Source organism: Columba livia, chromosome 1 (assembly GCF_036013475.1).
Source record: "Columba livia isolate bColLiv1 breed racing homer chromosome 1, bColLiv1.pat.W.v2, whole genome shotgun sequence".
In the NCBI taxonomy this organism is placed as follows: Eukaryota; Metazoa; Chordata; class Aves; order Columbiformes; family Columbidae; genus Columba; species Columba livia.
In genome coordinates this window covers 171,456,734-171,476,487 of record NC_088602.1, presented here as the reverse complement: position 1 = coordinate 171,476,487, position 19,754 = coordinate 171,456,734, and the positions used below count along the sequence as shown (strand labels likewise).

At 44.0% G+C, this 19,754-nt stretch overlaps 1 protein-coding gene across 1 annotated transcript in view; it reads left to right on the top strand.

The window, feature by feature from the left end:
• The window catches only part of ACO2 (aconitase 2), a 21,224-nt gene extending 1,470 nt beyond the window's left edge, over positions 1-19,754 (top strand). The window contains exons 2-18 of the mRNA XM_065046197.1: positions 4,580-4,722; positions 5,800-6,058; positions 8,307-8,399; positions 9,389-9,547; positions 9,951-10,101; positions 11,383-11,487; positions 11,754-11,845; positions 12,129-12,234; positions 13,312-13,469; positions 14,547-14,620; positions 15,321-15,432; positions 15,635-15,757; positions 15,951-16,106; positions 17,259-17,450; positions 18,273-18,405; positions 18,720-18,841; positions 19,253-19,754. Coding sequence (XP_064902269.1) covers positions 4,580-4,722; positions 5,800-6,058; positions 8,307-8,399; positions 9,389-9,547; positions 9,951-10,101; positions 11,383-11,487; positions 11,754-11,845; positions 12,129-12,234; positions 13,312-13,469; positions 14,547-14,620; positions 15,321-15,432; positions 15,635-15,757; positions 15,951-16,106; positions 17,259-17,450; positions 18,273-18,405; positions 18,720-18,841; positions 19,253-19,396 — 2,322 coding nt within the window. The 3' untranslated portion in view covers positions 19,397-19,754. The remainder of the gene's footprint in view (positions 1-4,579; positions 4,723-5,799; positions 6,059-8,306; positions 8,400-9,388; positions 9,548-9,950; positions 10,102-11,382; positions 11,488-11,753; positions 11,846-12,128; positions 12,235-13,311; positions 13,470-14,546; positions 14,621-15,320; positions 15,433-15,634; positions 15,758-15,950; positions 16,107-17,258; positions 17,451-18,272; positions 18,406-18,719; positions 18,842-19,252) is intronic.

Genomic DNA, 19,754 nt, shown 5'->3' with positions numbered 1-19,754 from the left:
GAGTATCGTTCTAGGAGACTGTCTTCTATTATCAGGCCCAGGGTACATGTTTTTTTTTTGTCCTATGAAAGACTAAATCTGTGATCATGATCAAATGTATCTAGATGATCTCTTTAGGAGGCAATTTTTTTTTGCCCGTGCATAGCAGCTTGGAAATTAATGATTATGAGAATCACCTTGCCAATCATTGTGATAGTGCCTGTATTGACCGTGGCACATATTATAACTACTCATCTCCCATCCTAGAACTGTTTTGGAATTGGAACTGCTTACCTCTGAGGGAAATACATTATAATTAGCCTGATTTGGGCTGACTGTTCTATTTAAAGTACAATTCTTCTAATAGCCTCAAAGGGTCAAGATCTTTTTCATGCCTGTGTGAGAGGTGCTTTTAGTAGCATCCCATTTCTCAAGCCACGTTGGCTGAGGTTTGACTAAAAGAGCAGTACTGTAAAACTCTAAACCATACGAAGTATCAGAGTCTTTTTGAAGGCCTTCTGGGTAAGTACTGGCATTATGTATGGGCAGCTTTGTGTATGCTGGCACACAGCAGTGTTGGCTAGAGCTGAAGTGGTCAACAGAACCCTAATTTTGGTTGCTCTTTGGAGGTGGGGTCTAGAAAATTAGACTGCATTTGCAACTTGATTATACCACACTGCTTTTTTTAGGCTGAATCGTGGTGAATGTTGGAAACTTGGCCAGTGTTCTTAGATCGAGGAGGATGAGGAAACATGGTATTTTGGGTTTCAGCTAGGATTTCTAGGACTGATTTCCCAGATAGGAGTGCATGTGGTACAGTTGCTGCTCTTTTGAACGTGAGGTTTTGCTTAGTGGACTTGTCTAACATATCTGCTGCCAAAATACTAGTTTTTGAATCCAGACTCCTCACTGTAGTGAGGTAAATGTGAGATAGCTACCTTTTCAAGATGAGCTTTGAAAATCTGTGAAGATATTATAAGTGTTGACCTCTTTACAGAAATTTCAAAATTAATGACCCATTTAATAGCCTGGCTTTTTTGTGTCTTTTAAGGAAGCTTTTCACTTGCCAAAATACCAATAGATTTAGGAGCCCTGTCATGACTACTGCCATTTCTGTTACTGAATAAGGACACTCAGGTGCTGGGATAACAAATTTAATGCCAGATGAGAAGAGATCACTTGGCAGCTGTTTGCTGGGTGGTGAATTTGGAAATTAACAGTTCCTGGATAAAAGGGAAAATGTATAGAATGCTGGCTGCCTGTTTCCCTTGGCAATTGGTCTCAAGGCACTTCTCACTACTCAGTAAAAAAACACCACAGAAGCCCCCCAGACCACCTACTGTTCCAGGAAAGAGCAAGAAGGAATGAAACTGGAAACTGTCAGTCTTGTGGCTTTTCCTTAGTCTTGTAGTTCTACCACCCCATTTCTGAGTATGCAGTGGAAAAATGACAGAGACGGAGAATCAGCAGTTGTGATGAGTGATGCAGAATCATAGACCCATAGAATAGTTTGGGTTGGAAGGGACTTTAAAAGGTCGTCTAGTCCAATACCCCTGCAATGAGCAGGGACATCTTCAACTGGATGAGGTATATGTGGCAGATTCTTTATTAGGAGAGATCAACCTTTTGAACCAGGTAGTGTACGCTGTTGCTTATTGTTGGTGGTGGATCCTTAGGTTTGCTGGACACCAACATGAGAACAACCGTATCAAATCAAATTTATTCCCAGCAGAGTGGAGATGTGGGATGAGATTTAGAGCCCAGTAGAAAAAAGTAGCACTTTTTTGATAGGTGCCTTTTATCAGTGTTATGTAGGCAAAAATGATTCTCTAGTCTTCTGAAATTGATTGGTCACAGTGATTATTTTTTCCCCCAGTCTTACTGGCCATCACAGAAACAGACCTTCAGTTTTCCAGACTTCTCTGCCAATCTCTGTGTCCAGACAGGATCCTTCACCTCAAACACTCTCCCTTCCCACTTCTGGTAGGCTGAAGTTGTGGTCAAGCACAAGTCAACTAGTTTGTATTGCTACTTCTGCGATTACCATTAGAATATTTATAAAGTATTTGAATGGAGCCATGGAGTATATTTAATGGAGCCATTTCATAAAGTAAAAAGGTACATAGACATGTATGCTCAAGCTGAAAATATTTTCTCTGAATTCTATCTGAAAAATTTCTTTGTGTCTGCCCCTCTTTGGAGAGCCCTGCTTCAGATTTTTATCATAGCCAGCTTTGGTCCCAGGCAAGACTAGAATGCTATGAAGGTTCTGCCATTACTGGGATTTGAAAATCTGTTCTTCTGTGCACTGAATTATGCTGAAATTTAACTTTCAGTTTACTGGGTGATAAGAAGGAACTCCATTAAGCAGTTGTGTTCCAGGGTTAGTTTGGGGAGTGGGGAAAGAAGCAATTGCTGCATTAAACCAAAATACCTTTCCTGGTCTGGAGAAGAGATTATTTTTCCATGAACACTGATGAAATCTCTCTGTGTTTTTTCCAGCCACTCCAATAGTTGGAGACTTTCACAAGATCATGGGTATCTTGTGAGGTAAAGACATTTGCATAGCAGTAGTTACGCTGGGTAAATGCTTAAGGAAAAAAAAAACACAGGACAAAACAAATGGAAGTTACACGGCTACTAGGTAAAGAGCAGCTTATGTGTGTTAAACAGTGAGAAGCTAGGTTGTGTTTGATTTGGGGTTTGTTCGTTTGTTTGGGGTTGTTTGGTTTTGGTTTTTTTTGTTTGTTTGTTTTGTTTTGGTGTTGGTTTTTTTGTTCTTTTTTGTGCTTTTTTTTTGGTACAAGAAGGAAAAGTTTCAACTCTGACACCTGTGACGTTCTGGAAGTTCTAAGCTTAAAGTGTGGCACAGTGAAACTCAATGACTGGGTTTCTTTTGCACTCCTGGAGGAGCAGTGCCCTCTCTTGTACCACCGCGTTCACTTACTTCAGATATTCTTTAATGAAAGTTGTGTCCAGTTGCTGTAGGTCTGTGTGGCTCCTACCAAAAGCTGTTTATCTAATAGCTTAGGATTGTTTGGTAAAAAAAAACAAAGTACACCTTTATTGCCAGTGTGCTGGCTATTCTGGTCATGCCTCAATTTTCTGAACTTTGTGTTGTATCAGATACTAACAAATGTTATCAAAAGGACAATAAAACAAGAGATTTGTATAAAAATGGATGACGTCTCATTGATTGTCATTATTTCAGGCAATGTTTTCAATGCTGGTAACAAGAAAACTGGAAAAAATATTCACAAGAAAAAATTAAAAATGCTCGAACAGATCTAAAGAATTGACTAGCATTTTTGACAAGGCAAAACCAGTGGTAGGTACTGTGCAAGGGATATTTGCTGATTTATGATCATACATAGCAAAGGGATATTTAGTGCAATACTTCTGTGTTTATTAACCTGCACTTATCAAAACCTTATAATGCTGAAATAGAGGATGAATAGGAAAAACAGGATTAAGATCAGAGTGTAATACTGGAGGAGGAAGAACTCTGAAGTCTTGTGCTCTGTCTGTTTCCAGACTTCTAGTGCCAATGACGGGGACTTTCAAAGGATATAAGAAATGCATGTGCCAGCTCCTTGGAAGTTTTTCTGGAGGCTGCCCTCTGACTCAGTTTTCAAAGCTGCATGGGAACCTTTTAACCCTGGGCACTGACCTACCTCTTTCAGGTCAGGTGCTGTTGAGGTGTGTCGCCATAGCCTGCCCTTCTCCCATGTTCTACGGAACTGTTTCCCCGTGGGGGCTGCCCAGCCAAATTTGGGCTTTTTTTCCATGGCATTTTCCGCTTATGCGTTCAGCTCACAGTGTAGTCTTGCTGTTAACTCACGTGCAGGGCAAGTGGGAAGCTTTTCTCAGGGGAAAGGTAAGGATGCCTTTGTGAGACTGAAGGTAAGGAGAACGTGGATCTGCGCAGCTAGGTTGGTGAAGCTGATGTGTTTGTTTCACATCTTACCTCTCTCCTGCTCTGCGTTACATCAGAGGCCAGGCACATACATCAAAGTCACTCCAGCTAGCGTTGAAATGTGGCTCACCTTATGTGGAAATATAATAAACTTTGTAAAGATATGCAGGGACCCTGCATAGGTAATTTAGTATGTGATGGTGGAACAGACAGGTATCTGGTCAGTCCCACACTGTGTCACCTGCCAGTCCTTCAATATAAACTCAAAACCAGTGAGCCAATACAAACAAATGGTTAGCTTGCTTTGGAAACTGCGTAGGTTCTTCTCCACCATGACTGTAATATGTCAGGACTATAGCAAACTGGTGTTTGCTTAAGAACTATTTCAGCATTTCCTGAAAGCAATTTTTTTGCTGAAAGCTTATGGCATCTGGTGCTATAAATGGAAACGTAAAATTATTTGGTAAAAGCTACCCGGTCTGGGTACTGGTGTCTCACTGTTTAATATAATACATGGTATTGTATGACCAATGTTCATTGGGTGCCTTTAAGAACCTTGGCAATTTTTTCTTTTCCTCAGCCTGTAAAATCGCAGGAATAACAACTGAAAAAACAGCTGGTTTATTGATATGTTATAGGAATTCACTCTGCAAGGTTCCATGGCTAATACTCTCCATTTTCCAGCATGCCTTGAATGGTGGGATACGACGCTACCATGTTGCTCCTGTCCTGTGCCAGCGGGCCAAGGTGGCCATGAGCCACTTTGAGCCTAATGAATACATAAATTATGAAAAGCTGGAGAAGAACATCAACATTGTCCGTAAGAGGTAAGAATGGAGGAGGTGAGGGGTCAACGTGCAGAATTTAGCTTTGCGGTGATGGGAGAGGAGGAAGAAAATGTTGCGGAGCTCTGGCATAGGGAATATTTACTGGGGAGAGCAGCTTTGAGCAGTGGCAGTCGCAAATGTGGAGCATGAGTTGTAGCGTCCTCAGGTAGTGGTGAGACACTGTGGGAGGGTTGAAGGTTACGAGGAAGCACTGCAACATGCAGAGAACCAGGCCAGTGCAGAGGAGGTGCTAGAAAGGGCTCTGTCCTCTTTGTTTAATGCTCTCCTTGAGAGGCCTTCATATTGACCCTTGCTCCTTCCTGGGGAAGCAGCACGTGGGCAGTGGTCATTACAGGCTAATGCTCCTTTGCACTCTGTTTTGTCAGTGAATGTTCTCCTGGGCTCTGCTGTAGGCGTTAGGCATGGGAAGGAGGGCTAAGAATCCGTAGCATATGTAAACCTAGTGACCTTAATCTGCTGATAGAGGCTTGTGTGCCTGTTAAGTTGTCATTCCTGCTCCACTTAGCTTGCCAGTGGTTTGTGTGACATGTCCTTCAAACTTTGCATCCTTTGTTAAATGCGGTAGCTCTCATTTCAAGTCATTGTATCTACTTAGTTACTTCCCAGAACGTCTCACCACTGACATAAATAGATTTCTCAACTGATACAGCTACACGATGAAAGGTCTGAGGTCATGAAACTCCACTTAGTTGTACTTGTTTGCTGTGGGATAACCTGTATTTGTGAATTGAGTCTGACCTCTGTCTCACCTCCACATTTGCTGTCCTGAAGTCTGGCTCAAGAAATGAGCAGAGTCAATGTTTCTTTTACTGTATAGGAAGATTATAAAAGAAAGCACAAAGTGACATCAGTCCATATGGTCTTGAACTTTCTGGACTGAGCCCTTGTTTTAGCTGACTGCCAGTTGGTATTTTAGTGCTGTAAGAAGACCATGCAGGTTTCTGTGTGTTAATACGACTTAACAGTCTGAGTGAAACAGGGAAGCATTCTGTTACATGCTTACAAGGGCAAATGTTGAAGTGCACAAGCTGCAGATACTAAAATTCTTCTCCCCAGGCTTGACCGTCCGCTGACCTTGTCTGAGAAGATTGTATATGGACACTTGGATGACCCTGCAAAACAGGAGATTGAGCGGGGCAAGACCTATCTGCGCCTACGGCCGGACCGCGTGGCCATGCAGGATGCCACTGCTCAGATGGCCATGCTGCAGTTCATCAGCAGCGGGCTGCCAAAAGTGGCTGTGCCTTCCACCATCCACTGTGATCACCTCATTGAAGCCCAGTCAGGTGGTGAAAAGGATCTTCGAAGAGCCAAGGTCACTATTGCAGAGACTTACATTCTGTCTGTTTGAAAGCCTCTTTGCAGTTGAAGGAAGATTTTTGTATTTTTTTTTTCCCACCAGGACAGCCATGAATCAGATATGGTAACAGATTGGCTGTGGTAGTCAGCTCTGTAGATAGGTCAGAGGCAACAAAGAAACAGAGTAGACAGATCTTGAGTTTTTCAGCTGAGATGTATCCATTATATGGTTTGAAGGACCATGAATGTAGGAAAAGGTAGTCTTTATCTGTTAGTGATGGAAGTCCAGGTGATATGTGTGTTCTGGAGAGAGAGAAGATATTTCAACTAAGAGAAGAGGAAACATCTATTTCAAAGGGGAAAAAAAGGAAGACACATTACTCTAGAGGCTTATGCTCTTTATGCTGCAGTATGGCAGTGCGAAAAGCTTCCTGAATATGAGTCTGCTTTCCACTGGTGTATCCTGTGAGGGAGGAGCAAATAACTACGCTCATTTCCCAAGCCATTTGCTAGCGATTAGCTGAGAACATTAAAACATGCAGCTTTCAGGGCTAGTGAGGGTAGGTATTGATGTGTATAAAAGCATGGAGGATGTTGGCTTTTAATTGGGAATTTCAATGTGCTGTTTGTCCAACTGCTGATTCACTGCCTTTTTAAAGTGTCCTGCTCACTGTTTTACTGCTTATTACTCCATAGGGCCTTCTGCTAAATGTAGGCACATTCACTTCTCTCTTGCATACCACAGTGCATCTACCAAGGAACAACATTCTCTTAACATAGCAGGGAGGTGGGGGAAATCTTGTTACTCCAAGTGGACCTGGCCCGACTCCATTGTCAGAGCCAGGAGAGATTGTGCCTTGGATGTTGACACCAAAATTTACAAACAGTAAACAGTTTGCAGGGGCCTGGCTGCGTTTTAATATTTTAGTCCATATCAATCCTCAGAAACTCCTGATGTTGAAGTAACTGCTTCTGGCTTCCTCCTTCAGGCCACAGTAAAGCAACTTGTACCACTCAGGAGTGAATTTGGGGAGCTCTTGCTCCGCTTGTCTCAGTCCTAAATTTGCGATTAACAATTTGAGCCTTACTAAATAAGACAGTTTCTTTTCTTCCCTTCACCTCCTGTCTTCCCCTTTGCCCTAGTCCTGCATTTGTTCTCTGTGGTGCAATTATATTTGCTGCAGCCTCAAGCTGAATCCCTCTTTTGCCATCCGCTCTGAGCAGAGCAAGTGAAGGTCCTGCTGCCTTCTGACTGGGTTCTGCTTCTGCTGCTGCCAGTTGGCACCCAATGAATGCTGGCAGGCCGGAGGGTGGTTTGGATCTGCTCCTGGCACATCAGCGTGCTTTACTGGGGGAGGGATGCACAAACAGAGTGAAGTGACCCGACATCCAGTGCAAAACGAGGCTTAAAGAGCTGCTGCTACCTCATGGGAAACTTCAGCAAATGTGTGCTGAGACAATTCCTCCATTATCTCCAGTTTCCCCTTTCTCTTTATTCTGAAGCGTAGCTGCATGAGAACATTCTTTTAAAAAACTCTCTCCTCCTAGCACTTATCTTATCTACTCTGCCACTCCTCTGCCAAGAATTATCAGGACATAATAGTGTCATACTTCCTTGGCAACCGTGGTTATTCTCACAAGCAATTTTCATGGTGTGACCGCCACCAATAATGGTGATAGTGCAGCAAGAAAGGCAGCATTATGTGAGTCTTAAACAGGGGGCTTGGTAGAATGAGGAGTGACACCCACCAAATCCCCTAGCAGCGAGCAACTTCCAGTTCCATTTCTTAATCTGTAAAAATAAAGCCAAAATGCTTATCTAAAGAGTTTGTCTGCAAACCATCTGCAAAGCAAAAGGAACAGCTGATAGACAAGGAAGGAGGGCTTAGAAAAAGAGATGGAAACCAGTTAGAAAAAAACCCTGAGAACACAAGAAATGAGCAGAGCATTTTTAAGTGTCTTATTGTCAGGGTTTTCCTTTAATTGTGCTATTTCCCTTGTGCTAGTTGGAATTGGAAACTGAAAAAGATGCTTTAATAGAGCTGCAAGTTGGATGAAATTAAATGGCCTGTTAGAACTGACTGGCAAACAGTCTGGATCCCTTTTGGTTTTAGAGAGTGATGTGCATCTCCCTCTAGCTGCTGCAAAGCTGTGGAGCAAACTACAGACAGGCATGGGAGGGAAGGAAATGTGTTTGAATGAGCTCTTGATATGTGGAAGAACAAAATGTGTTACTAATACTGTGCGTTTCCCTGCATGAATAGGAAATAAACCAGGAGGTGTACAACTTTCTAGCGACGGCTGGTGCCAAGTATGGAGTGGGATTCTGGAAACCAGGGTCAGGAATCATTCACCAGGTAAAGTGTGTGGGTATGTTTGCAATCTTTGAACGTGCAGTGGCTCTTTTACCTTATAGTGAAGCTCAAGCGCAAACCCTTAGAGAACTTCACCAGCTTAGGGAAGCAACTTGCTTTCCTTGAGGCGGGTGAGGTTTCTTGCTTGCTCTCTCTCTGTTATCTTGACAGCGGTGGTTTTTCTTAAAGGTTATTTTGGTCAAACTGTAACCTGATGCGTGATTAGGCAGTGCCAGCAGCATGCCATGTGAATCACAGAAGCTTGAAATACCTTAACTGCTTGTGGCTTGTCTCCTCTTGGTACGGTTGGGACAGTAAGGTGATGCCATGGGGCTGGCTACATAGGACTAATGTGAATTGCTTTTGGTGGTAAGGAAAGCAGCTTTCGGAACATACTTTTTATAGGGTTATTTTGTATGCGTTTGGTTCCATAAAAGCCAGGGGAGTACATGAGGACACCAAACAAAGCAGCTTACTTTAAGTACTACAGAATGGCAACACATAACGAGTTGCTATGTGAACTGAATATAATGCAAAACAGTTTCCAACAGTTTCCAAATCTTGAACCTCAAAAGAATATGACTGTCCCAGGATAACTTACCACTTAATGAGGCTTTTTTTTTTTTTTTTAAGACCAACACCTCTGGCAGGATTTCCCTAACTTGCTTTTGGTAGATTTGCTTTGTGGATCCAGTAAACATTTTTCATTGTTCCTTTGAGCTGCAGGCAGTAAAAAATGAAGTTTTCTTACTATCCTGGGATGAGCAAGGATCCGTGGGCTGAGTTTTGGTACCTTGTTCTGTCATTACACCCTCCAGAAGGAGTTTGAAACACAAGCAAATTTACAATCCAGAAAAAATTCAATTACGTTCCTGCTACTGAAATCTGCAAATACAAACTGATGTAAATTCTTGTTCTTGTGTTCTTTCTTGCTGCCTTCCCCCTCCTTTCCCAACAAACAAGGAAGCAAACAATGCGTTTTTTATTTTCAGATCATTCTGGAGAACTACTCCTACCCTGGGGTTATGCTGATCGGCACGGATTCACACACCCCCAACGGAGGTGGCTTGGGAGGGATCTGCATTGGTGTGGGTGGAGCTGATGCTGTAGATGTCATGGCAGGAATCCCTTGGGAGCTCAAGTGCCCAAAGGTAGGAGCACAAAGAATACTAATCTTTGGTGGGGTGGATGAGATTTAAGATATGTAAAAAATGTTGTTTTTTCAGGGGCTCTGTAGGTAAGGCATTATGTACCGTTACAGTCTTGTTTGTAAGCACACACTGGCTTAAACAGCTGGTCTGTGATTCATTGGTGGCTTTGAGTTTCCATTTCCAGCCTTTTTACTCAGGAACTGAGAACAATAGGTGAGTATCATTCTCCCTTCAGTTGGCCCTGCCAGTGGTTTCAGCCCTTGTGCACATGTTCTGATACTTCAGGATTTTCTCCTTTTTGGTATTGTGACCCCACGGATTTCTTAGGAAAAATTCTGAGGAATTGCTTTGGCTGCTGAAAAGAAATGATGTCAGTATTTCTTTTCCCATTAACATTGCTCAGGTTATTGGTGTAAAACTGACCGGCAAGCTTTCAGGCTGGACTTCTCCTAAAGATGTGATCCTGAAGGTGGCTGGAATCCTCACTGTCAAGGGTGGGACAGGTGCTATCATCGAATACCACGGGCCTGGTGTGGATTCAATCTCCTGCACTGGTAAGACAACACAAATCTCTTATCTCAGTGGATTGTTATTGCAGCTGGTGTTGAGTTGTCTCTGGGGGCTGGGAAGTGAATCGGGCAAGAAATGCTAAGTGTTCTCCCTTAGCCTGGCTGAGAGATTAGAACATGGCCAGCTGGGAGATTGGGTGAGAATGGAGTAACAGGACAGCACTGCCGTGGTGAAAAAGTGACCTCTCTGCATTAAATCTTTTTGTGACTTTGGGAACACTGAATGGTTAACTGTGAAGAATCCTGTAAGATGGGGTGTCAGGATAAGAGTAAGGGTGGAGGTATTCCTGCGTATGCTTAGAGGGTGGAGATGTCAGAGATAAAGGATGACATTTTCATTTCAGCCTAAAATAGGCTGTGGATAGAGGAAAGAAACAGTTTGAAGGGCATACATGTGTGACAGATGCTATAAAGAAAAAAAGCTTTTTAGAAAACCAGGGCAGAGGGCACACCAGAAAGCAGAAGTTTGTAACATGCAGCCATACACTAGCTAGTTGTGGGTCTTGGGTGCTGAATTTGAACCAGCAAAAATTGCAGTTGTCTGTAAGGATGCTGGTTAGGACCAGGTTACAAAAAGTGTCCCTTTCTTTGGCTTGAAGTACAGCCTTCAAGCTGAGCTTCTCTCCATTTGCATGGCTTGGCTACAACTTACAATATTTGGTTTTACAAACTGAGAGCAATTTGGGATTTTTCTTCTGTGAAATTAGAAGAACTTGACCTCTGATATCTGCTTCTGCCTTGTTAAATGTCAAACGGCAGCTTCTACAGCTTCATTGCTGTGTCCTTGAAAGGCATGGGTGATCCCACTGCCATGAACAAATATTGTTGGTTTTTTTATTGTGTTCTGTCACTGAAAGTTTTTTATTCAACACATAAAATTTCTCACAGATTTAAATGAGATGGTAGGTAGGGCTGGGACACTCATTGCAGGTAGCAGAGGCACTGCTCACTGCTGTGAAGATATTTGGTGCTCAGTGCAGACAGGGGGTTCCCTGTCATCCCTTCAGTATTTGCAGTAATCAGTGTAGCTTTTAGCTCCTTCCTTGCAGAAAAATCTTGTCACAGGCACTGTATCAATCAGAAATGTTTGGGGCTGAGCCAGCCATTACCTAGACAGTGTGTCCTTTCTGCCGTGGCATTAAGTTTCTATGGCTAATGCCCTGATCTCTTTTGGCTTTGCTGGTTTTTCCACGGCCTGACTTTTGGAGAATTGGATGGTCTTGGGTTTTCTCACTGACCCTGTGGTCTCTTCTCTCACTCATCTAGGAATGGCAACAATCTGTAACATGGGGGCTGAAATTGGAGCTACCACATCGATCTTCCCTTACAACGCACGGATGAAGAAATACTTGGGCAAGACTGGGCGAGCTGGTAAGAGGATTTGGGAGTTGAACTGGGTAAATGTGTGGGTTCAAGTGAAGGTGTATTCTGGGGGCAGCATCCTCCCACAACAGTGTGTGGCGTGACTTCTGACCTTGCATGATCCTGTAGGTCATCTGGTACAACCAGGAAGTCTATAGATGAAGTGGTTGGGGAAGTATATGGTGGACACACTGTGTATAGCGTTCCAAGCTTTTTTTTTTTCCCCCCCTTCGTATTTGCTGCACTTTGCAGATCTCCCTTTTCTCTTATTCCAGACATAGCTGCACTGGCAGATGAATTCAAGCAACACTTGGTACCAGATGCTGGTTGTCAATACGACCAGGTGATAGAAATCAACCTCAGTGAGGTAAGACTTCCTTAATGCTTGTCATCTTGGATGTTGTGATGTGATTCTGCTTTGTGTGAATGTGGACCAAGCCGGGAGTTTGATGTGACACCCTCTGTGCTATGCTAGACCATACAAAAACCACTCAGCTCTGCTTCACTGACAGCTGCTGCTCCGGTTTTCGTGTAGGAGAATCCTATTTAAACAGCTTCCAGATAGAGCTATGAAACTAATTGACTTGCTGCTGTGTTTTGGGGTTTTTCTTGGCTACTGTAACTTCTGACTTTGTCACTGTTTCTTAAAGCTGAAACCGCATATCAATGGACCTTTCACACCAGACCTGGCGCACCCTGTGTCAGATATTGGTGCTGTGGCAGAAAAGGAGGGCTGGCCTGTTGATATCAGAGTTGGTGGGTAGCATTTGCTCTTTCCTCTGCCTTCATCCTTGTGGCGTAAATGTTGCTGTCTTGGGATAAGCGGTTGGTCACATAGCTTGGGATCAAATCCTTTAATTACTGCTGTTTGTTCTTTGCCGCGGTGTCATCTCTTCATAGCCCTGTGAATTTGCTGGGAAGATTAGTGACCACCTGGGTCAGGTGTGTGGGATGAGATCTGGGACAGTTGGAGGAATCTTAATCTCGAGAGGCAGACGAGTTTTTTTTCTGTTCTTGGGAACTTTTGAATTACTGGGTTGACAGGAAATGTTACCTGTTGAGGAGCACCTTTGTTAAAAGTCTGTTGCAGGGATTTGTCTGTTGCAAAGATCTGTCAGGAGGTTGATTGTCAGTCTTCCCAGCAGTTGGCTGTTGAGCTCTCAGGACAGGGTAAAGTTAGTACTTGCTGTCCTGAAGAGCAGGCTTGGATATTTATATACTCACTTGTGGGCTGGCAACCTGTGAGCTGGCTTCTCAAATGTTGCTCGCTGAGGGAATGAAAAGAATGCAAATAAATTGTAAAGGCCACATCCCAGGTGGAAAATGTATTATTCAGTAGCATTACAAATAGGATGGAGCAGCTGTAACTGAAAGAGAATTTATGTTTTGCTGGTTAGCACCAGAATGCTGTTGGGACACTGCAGTATGTCCTTGTGTGGTCTTCATACTGTAACAAAGGATGCCTTTTTTTCATCATTTCCTCCATTTCTTGCCATCTTTATGTGAAGCCTTTTCTGTCTTTGTGGAACAGTAGCTCTCTGTAGTAAGTGACTTAACCAAAGTACAAGTAAGTGACACTTGGATCTGGTGAAACAATAACCAGACTAGTGACCAGGTAGTGTGTTCTTGCTGTGCAACCTCCAAAGCTGGACAAGGGATTTCTTGTATATTGCTGGGAGGTTTGACAGTGTTACTACCTAAAAATGTTTCAGTTCCTCATCAGCAGAAAAGGTGGTTGTCCCTTGTTTTCTTCTCATGAGAAATGGGTCAGGGAGAAGCTTCCTGGAACCGAGGCTGCAGTAACCACCTCCCTGTTTCTGTCAATCACCACAGGCTTGATTGGCAGCTGCACCAACTCCAGCTATGAGGACATGGGACGTTCTGCGGCAGTGGCAAAACAGGCACTAGCACACGGATTGAAGTGCAAATCTAAGTTCACAATCACACCAGGCTCAGAGCAGATCCGTGCCACCATTGAAAGAGATGGTTATGTGAGTATGGCAGCTCTTTACACTTCCAGACAGTAAAGGGTTAAACTTTCTTCCAGGCAGTACTGGGGAGTCCAGAGGTAGCTGACAGAAACCTCTTAAACTTTGTCTTCAGTTATCACTAGAGGCACAATCACTGTTTTGGTAACTAGCCTTGTCTTATGATGCCTGAGGGTCCTGCCGTCCCCTTGACAGTGTTTTGATCTGGTATCTTTGCTACCTTGGGCATATAAAGACAAGATTGGCATTGGGTAGAGCTGAGACAGTTATCAGGAACTGGGGCCCTGAGGAGATAACAGAATGCATAGGAAGGGATGACTCACGCTCCTGGGATTCTGTGGATGGCCATGGCCGCTGAAGGGCCGGCACCCACCTGCAATCCAGTTTTCTTCTTTAAGAACAGGTTAGGATGTGAGCAAGCCCTTTGTTGGAAGTTGGTTCCCATTTTAGGCTAAACTTTTGGCAAAACACGTACTTTATTTAAAAGGATACTTTCTGTAGAGGAACCATCACCTATTTTCTCCTCTTTTCTGTGCAAAAAGTTATATTTTAATTTGTTCTAATATTAAGTAAATGTTAGATGCTGTCACAGCTTGGAGACCAAGTCTTTACATGTGGATATATTCATCCAAAACAGTCCACAGTCAACCTTTCCTTATCAGCTGCCCTTTTAATTGAATTATTTGCTGAAGGGACTGAGTAGGCATCCACGCTTGCCTGCATTGTCGCCAGTTCTCTCCTTACATGGATGAGAAGCATGTAGGATAGTAATCAGACCAGACGCTGCCCTTCAGGCAAGTATCCGTGAGTCACTGGACTGCTGAATTCGACATAGGCAGAGAATGGGAACATCATGGCAAGTCACCCTGTGCTCTTGCCCAGCATTAACTTCCAGCTTTATTGAGATCAAACCCTATGTATTTGTGAAAGTGACTCAAAACTTGTGAGTGAAACAAGGAGGGGAATTTTCTTGGGTTTGGTGCTTTCTGTTAGAAGGCAGGTGTCCCCTTCCCCTGAAAGAGCAACCCCAGAAATTATTTCAGACATTCTGCTGGTAACAAAGTTGTTCTGTACCCCTAGGCGCAAATCCTGAGAGATGTTGGAGGGCTGGTTCTTGCCAACGCTTGTGGGCCGTGCATTGGTCAGTGGGACAGGTAATGTGAAAGATGGACCTCACTCTAGCTTTGTATCTTTAGCTCCTAAAGTGCTCTGTAAAGCGAAATTTGATTGTAAATATAATGCACTGGGAATTAAAAATAAATGCTTAAAATCCCATTGGCCATAGCTTTCTGATGCGCACTGGAGGAGGAGAAAGACTGCAGATTTATATTGAGTCTTTAGACAAATGAAGCTGCAGAATAGCCACAAGTGTGGCCACACCTGAAGGCTTCTTAAAGTAGACAAAAAATGGAGAGAGATATTTGTTATCTGTGAGAGGGCGGACTGGAGTTTGTATGGTCCTTTTAAAACAGGAAAACTGAATTGATCCAGTTTCAGTCACTGGAGTGGCAGGGAGGAAAATTCCCAATAGAAGGGAAGTGGGACATATTCTCGTGTGGCTTTGTCATTGCTAATGGTGGGATGTCCAAAAGCAATGTACTGAGTTGATTATTGTTCAGACAGTTCAACCGTGCACAACTTGGGCAATGAAAACTACTCCAGTAATCAGTGTCTGACTTGGTTTTGCACTGTCCTTGCGTTTGGGTCTGTCCTTAAAGGTGAAAAACATGTCCAGGCACATGTTTCCAAAAGATAGTGATTGCTACCAAAACCATGCTGGGGGATTTTAGCAGTGGAACATCTAGAAGCAATTATTCTCTTTGCATTTACTGAGCATGCTTGCTTCTTTCACAGGAAGGATATCAAGAAAGGAGAGAAAAACACAATAGTTACATCCTACAACCGGAATTTCACAGGTCGCAATGATGCCAATCCGGAGACGCATGCATTTGTGACCTCTCCGGAGGTAAGAAACAGCCAGAAGGGGGCTGTGGAATAGTTCAGGGTGTCTTGGGAGCTAATTCTTCTGCCTGCAGAAGAGACCCAGTGTAGCTTGCTTTGTAGCTTGACTGCTGGCTTTGAGACTGTTAGGCGTTGGACTTTCAAATGAAGAGATGGGGGGTGGTAGAATATGCCTTGAAATTTGTCTTTTTTTTTTTTTCTTTCAGATTGTCACAGCCCTGTCCATTGCTGGCACCCTAAAATTTAACCCAGAGACAGATTACCTGACAGGAGCAGATGGGAAGAAGTTTAAACTAGAAGCACCTGACGCAGATGAGCTGCCCAAACTGGTAACTGCCTGGTCTGGAGGTGGAGGGAGGGCAGGGCTGTCACTAGTGTTCACATGTAGGAGGGGAACTTTGATGCACTGACCTCTCCCTTAGTGTTGAAGCTAGAATGGGTGCAGTTGCCTGCATTGGCTTGTTTGCTTCTTGTGCTGTTGAGGATGGCTGAGGCTGATGATTTCCTTTTCTTCTTTGGAAGGAGTTTGACCCAGGCCAGGACACTTACCAGTACCCTCCCAAGGATGGCAGTGGGCAGCACGTGGATGTGAGCCCCACCAGCCAGCGCCTCCAGCTTCTTGAGCCCTTCGATAAGTGGGATGGCAAGGATCTAGAAGACATGCTGATCCTCATCAAGGTCAGGAGCGAAGTGGGGGAACATGAGCTATGGCTGGACTGCTCAAATGAGTTTGCACATGAACTGCTAGAAGTTTTGGATGAGCTATCTGTGATTCCCTTCCCTACAACCACTTTGTTATGGAAAGTCAAGCAAGAATCCTCCTTTTTTCCAGTTGTTTCCTTCTGATACTTCTTTCTGTTATAACTAAGAGATGTTTCTCCTTTGGTCTAGTGGTTAGCTAATACCATGAAAAATGAAGCTTGTTATACCATGTAATACAATCCTGCCCATACCATGGAGTCTGCAGAATTTGTCCCAGTTATAACCTGCAGCAGAAAGGTGAATGGGTTCTTTAATTAGCATCTCTAATACCTGACTGTTCTAAGATGCATTTTGGCTGAAGTGAGGTCATTAGGGACTTCTCATCCATCAGTATGTGTGTTCTCTTCCCATTTTATAGAAAGAGAAATTACTTCATGATAGTTAAACACTGTGTTTCAGTCTCTTAATTAAGACATGGGTTTCCCCTCACTGCTTGTAGTGAGTTAACAGGACGAAAACTTCAGTTAATCGAGCGGTGGGTTCTGAAATGCAGTCCCTTAGGAACTGACCTTCAGGAACGCTGCTGATGCTCAGCGGCAGGGAGTTGCAGGTACTCCCAAGGGCCATGCTGAGCTGTGCTTGAGTTTTTGACACAGGCAGTTCCTTTGCAAGCACTTTGGGACTTACCAGCTGGGAGGCCATTATCTCTGGTTGGGAATTCTGTTTTTTCAAGCTGAGAAGACTTATGTGCAGATTGGAAACTTAAAGAAAACACTTGGCATCTTGCTGCACTCCCCCAGCATGGAGACTGAGCTGTAGCAAGAAGGACTTAATTGCTTTTTGCACTTGAAGAGCCTGCTGGTGAGAAAAATGGAAGACATGGCAGGAGGTGTCATGGCTAAGCTCATTTTTTTAAGTTGCCCTTTGGAACAGAGACGTTCTTCTTACTCAGCGCATGCAGAACGACCGTTATGTTCTGCTTTAGTGTCTTGATCCTGTGACAGATGCAGTGCTCTTGCGTTCATGCCCTTAAAAAGAGACGTGAGGATCCTTCAGAATAAAAAGTGTTAAGGAAGGGTCAAGTCACTGATCCATCCTAAGACATTATTTTCTTCTACATCTCTTTAGGTAAAAGGGAAATGCACCACTGATCATATTTCTGCAGCTGGACCGTGGCTCAAATTCCGTGGCCACCTGGACAACATCTCCAACAACCTGCTCATTGGCGCCATCAACATTGAAAACGGCAAAGCCAACTCTGTGAGGAATGCACTAACCCAGGAGTTTGGGCCAGTCCCAGACACAGCCCGTTACTACAAGGTGAGACTTTCCCCTGACTCATCTATTTTAAGAGGATGTTTATGCCTTGGGCAGTCTGTGCCAAGACTGAGGATCTCACCCTCCTGCTGTCAAGTAACAGCAGATGTGAATTCACTCAGCATTGAGGCTTTTTCTTGGGATTTACTCTGATGGTTGCAGTTCTAGTAGGAGATTCTCTCCCTACCTGCTATGGGGAAGAGGGAGGAGGATTTTGTGACCCAGAGGGGATCAGAAATGACAGATGAAAGGGGAAGAACTCCTGTAGAGACTTAACACCTTCCAACGCATGAGTGTCATCAGGCTACAACTAAATGTCGCCTCCTGGTGTGCTTCACTTGCAGCCCATCTAATGTTTAAACAAATTTTAATCTTGTCCCCTTCATTCTTTAAAACTCGGTTTAGAACCTCAATAAATGTCCTTTCAGCTCCTGGACAGCTTGGCACTGGTCTCAGATTGGTTGTTCCAGTAGAGAGAAGTTTCCCATATCACTTCCAGAAGTAGAGCAGGGATCATGGCTGCTGTGAACCCTGCTCTGGCACAGCACTGTGGAAGGAAAGGTGGCAGCAAGGATTTGCTCTGGGTCCCAAGGGCAATCCTTATCAGCCCTTGTTAGAGCAGGACAGCAGTGCCTAACTGCTGTAAAGCACTTAATTCTTTAATTTCTGTCCTTCCTCAGAACCAACGGGAGCCTTCTGGGAGCTGGTGTCATAGCACAGCAGTGTCAGTAGCGTAGCACTGAAATCAGATGTGTGGGTGGGTATTTATTGTTAATTTCTCACTTGAGAAACTGCAGCAATGTAAATCTGTTTCTTTTGTCACAGAAAATGGGTGTCAAATGGGCAGTTATTGGGGATGAAAACTATGGTGAGGGATCAAGCCGGGAGCACGCAGCATTGGAGCCGCGTCACTTGGGGGGCAGGGTCATCATCACCAAGAGCTTTGCCAGGATCCACGGTGAGTCACTCTTCCCCTGTGGTGTGTGTAAACAGGATGGATTTGGTTTGGGTGCGAGGGGTGTTCACCTTGCCCCAGGGCTCAACACCTATGGGCAAAAACCCCATCTGCTGACAGATCGCATGGTCCCTCTTGTCAGGAACCCTGTTAGGTATCTCGTTAGATATGCCACAAACAGTGGATGTGCTGATCTTACTACAAAGGTCGTAATTGTTGCTGGAATACTACTGTGAGAAGCACTGGGCAGCCAGCAGGTAATCCTGACCCCCTGCAGTGGGTTGTTACAAGCGGGCTTGGTGGTTTGTTCTCCACAGAAACCAATCTGAAGAAGCAAGGTCTGCTGCCTCTCACTTTCGCTGATCCAGCGGACTACAACAAGATCCATCCTGTGGACAAGCTAAGCATTGTGGGGCTGGCAGACTTCGCACCAGGAAAGGTAACCATCCGGGTGTCCTGTCATTGCATTTGGCGGACAGGGATGTGCCGCTGACCAGGAACAGTGTTGTGCTGTGTGCTTAGGGCCTGAAGCAGCTCAGGCACCCATGGGCAGTGCCACCTGTCAGCCAGGTGAGACACCTGGCACCAGGGGGCTAGAGAGCAAGTCAGAGTCAGATCGCATTATTCTGAATGGTTATGCAAAACCTTTGTACAATATTCTGAATTCCTGGACTTTTTGCCTTAAAAGTTCCCTAAAAGGAACTGCATCCACACTTCTGTGTTAAGGCCCCCCTGAACTTTCATTGTCAACCCTTTAAAAACATGTAGGAATTTTCCTGTGAGAAGCTTGAGTTAACTTGCTCCCTTGAAAGAAAAGGAGGGAAAAATAAAAACTCTCTTCTTCTTTTAGCCCCTGAAATGCATCATCAAGCATCCCAACGGGAGCCAAGAAACAATCATGCTGAACCACACCTTCAACGAGTCACAGATAGAGTGGTTTCAGGCTGGCAGTGCCCTGAACAGAATGAAGGAGCTGCAGCAGAAATCAAGCTAAGTGCGCACAACCTCCCCAGTGCACTGGACTCGATTCAGCTTTGGCGTTTTCATGAAAAGTGCAATTCCATGCCTACTGTTGGAATAAATGTCTGATCAAATGTAACCATAGCTTCCTTTTTGTTATGGTACTTCCTCTTCACTGACACTATGAAAAGGGAGTGCAGCTAGGCTTACTTTTGTCTTTTAAATTCCCCAGCTCCCTTTTTCTATTTTGGCTCAATTTCGGTTATCTCACAGTTATTTATATTCAGAAATAACCAGCTAAGTTGGGTTTGTCTGCTCAGTTGGTTATTTTCTGCCCATTCACTTTAGTGATGGCTAAAGAAATAAAATGAAAATAAAGAATGTAAACATGT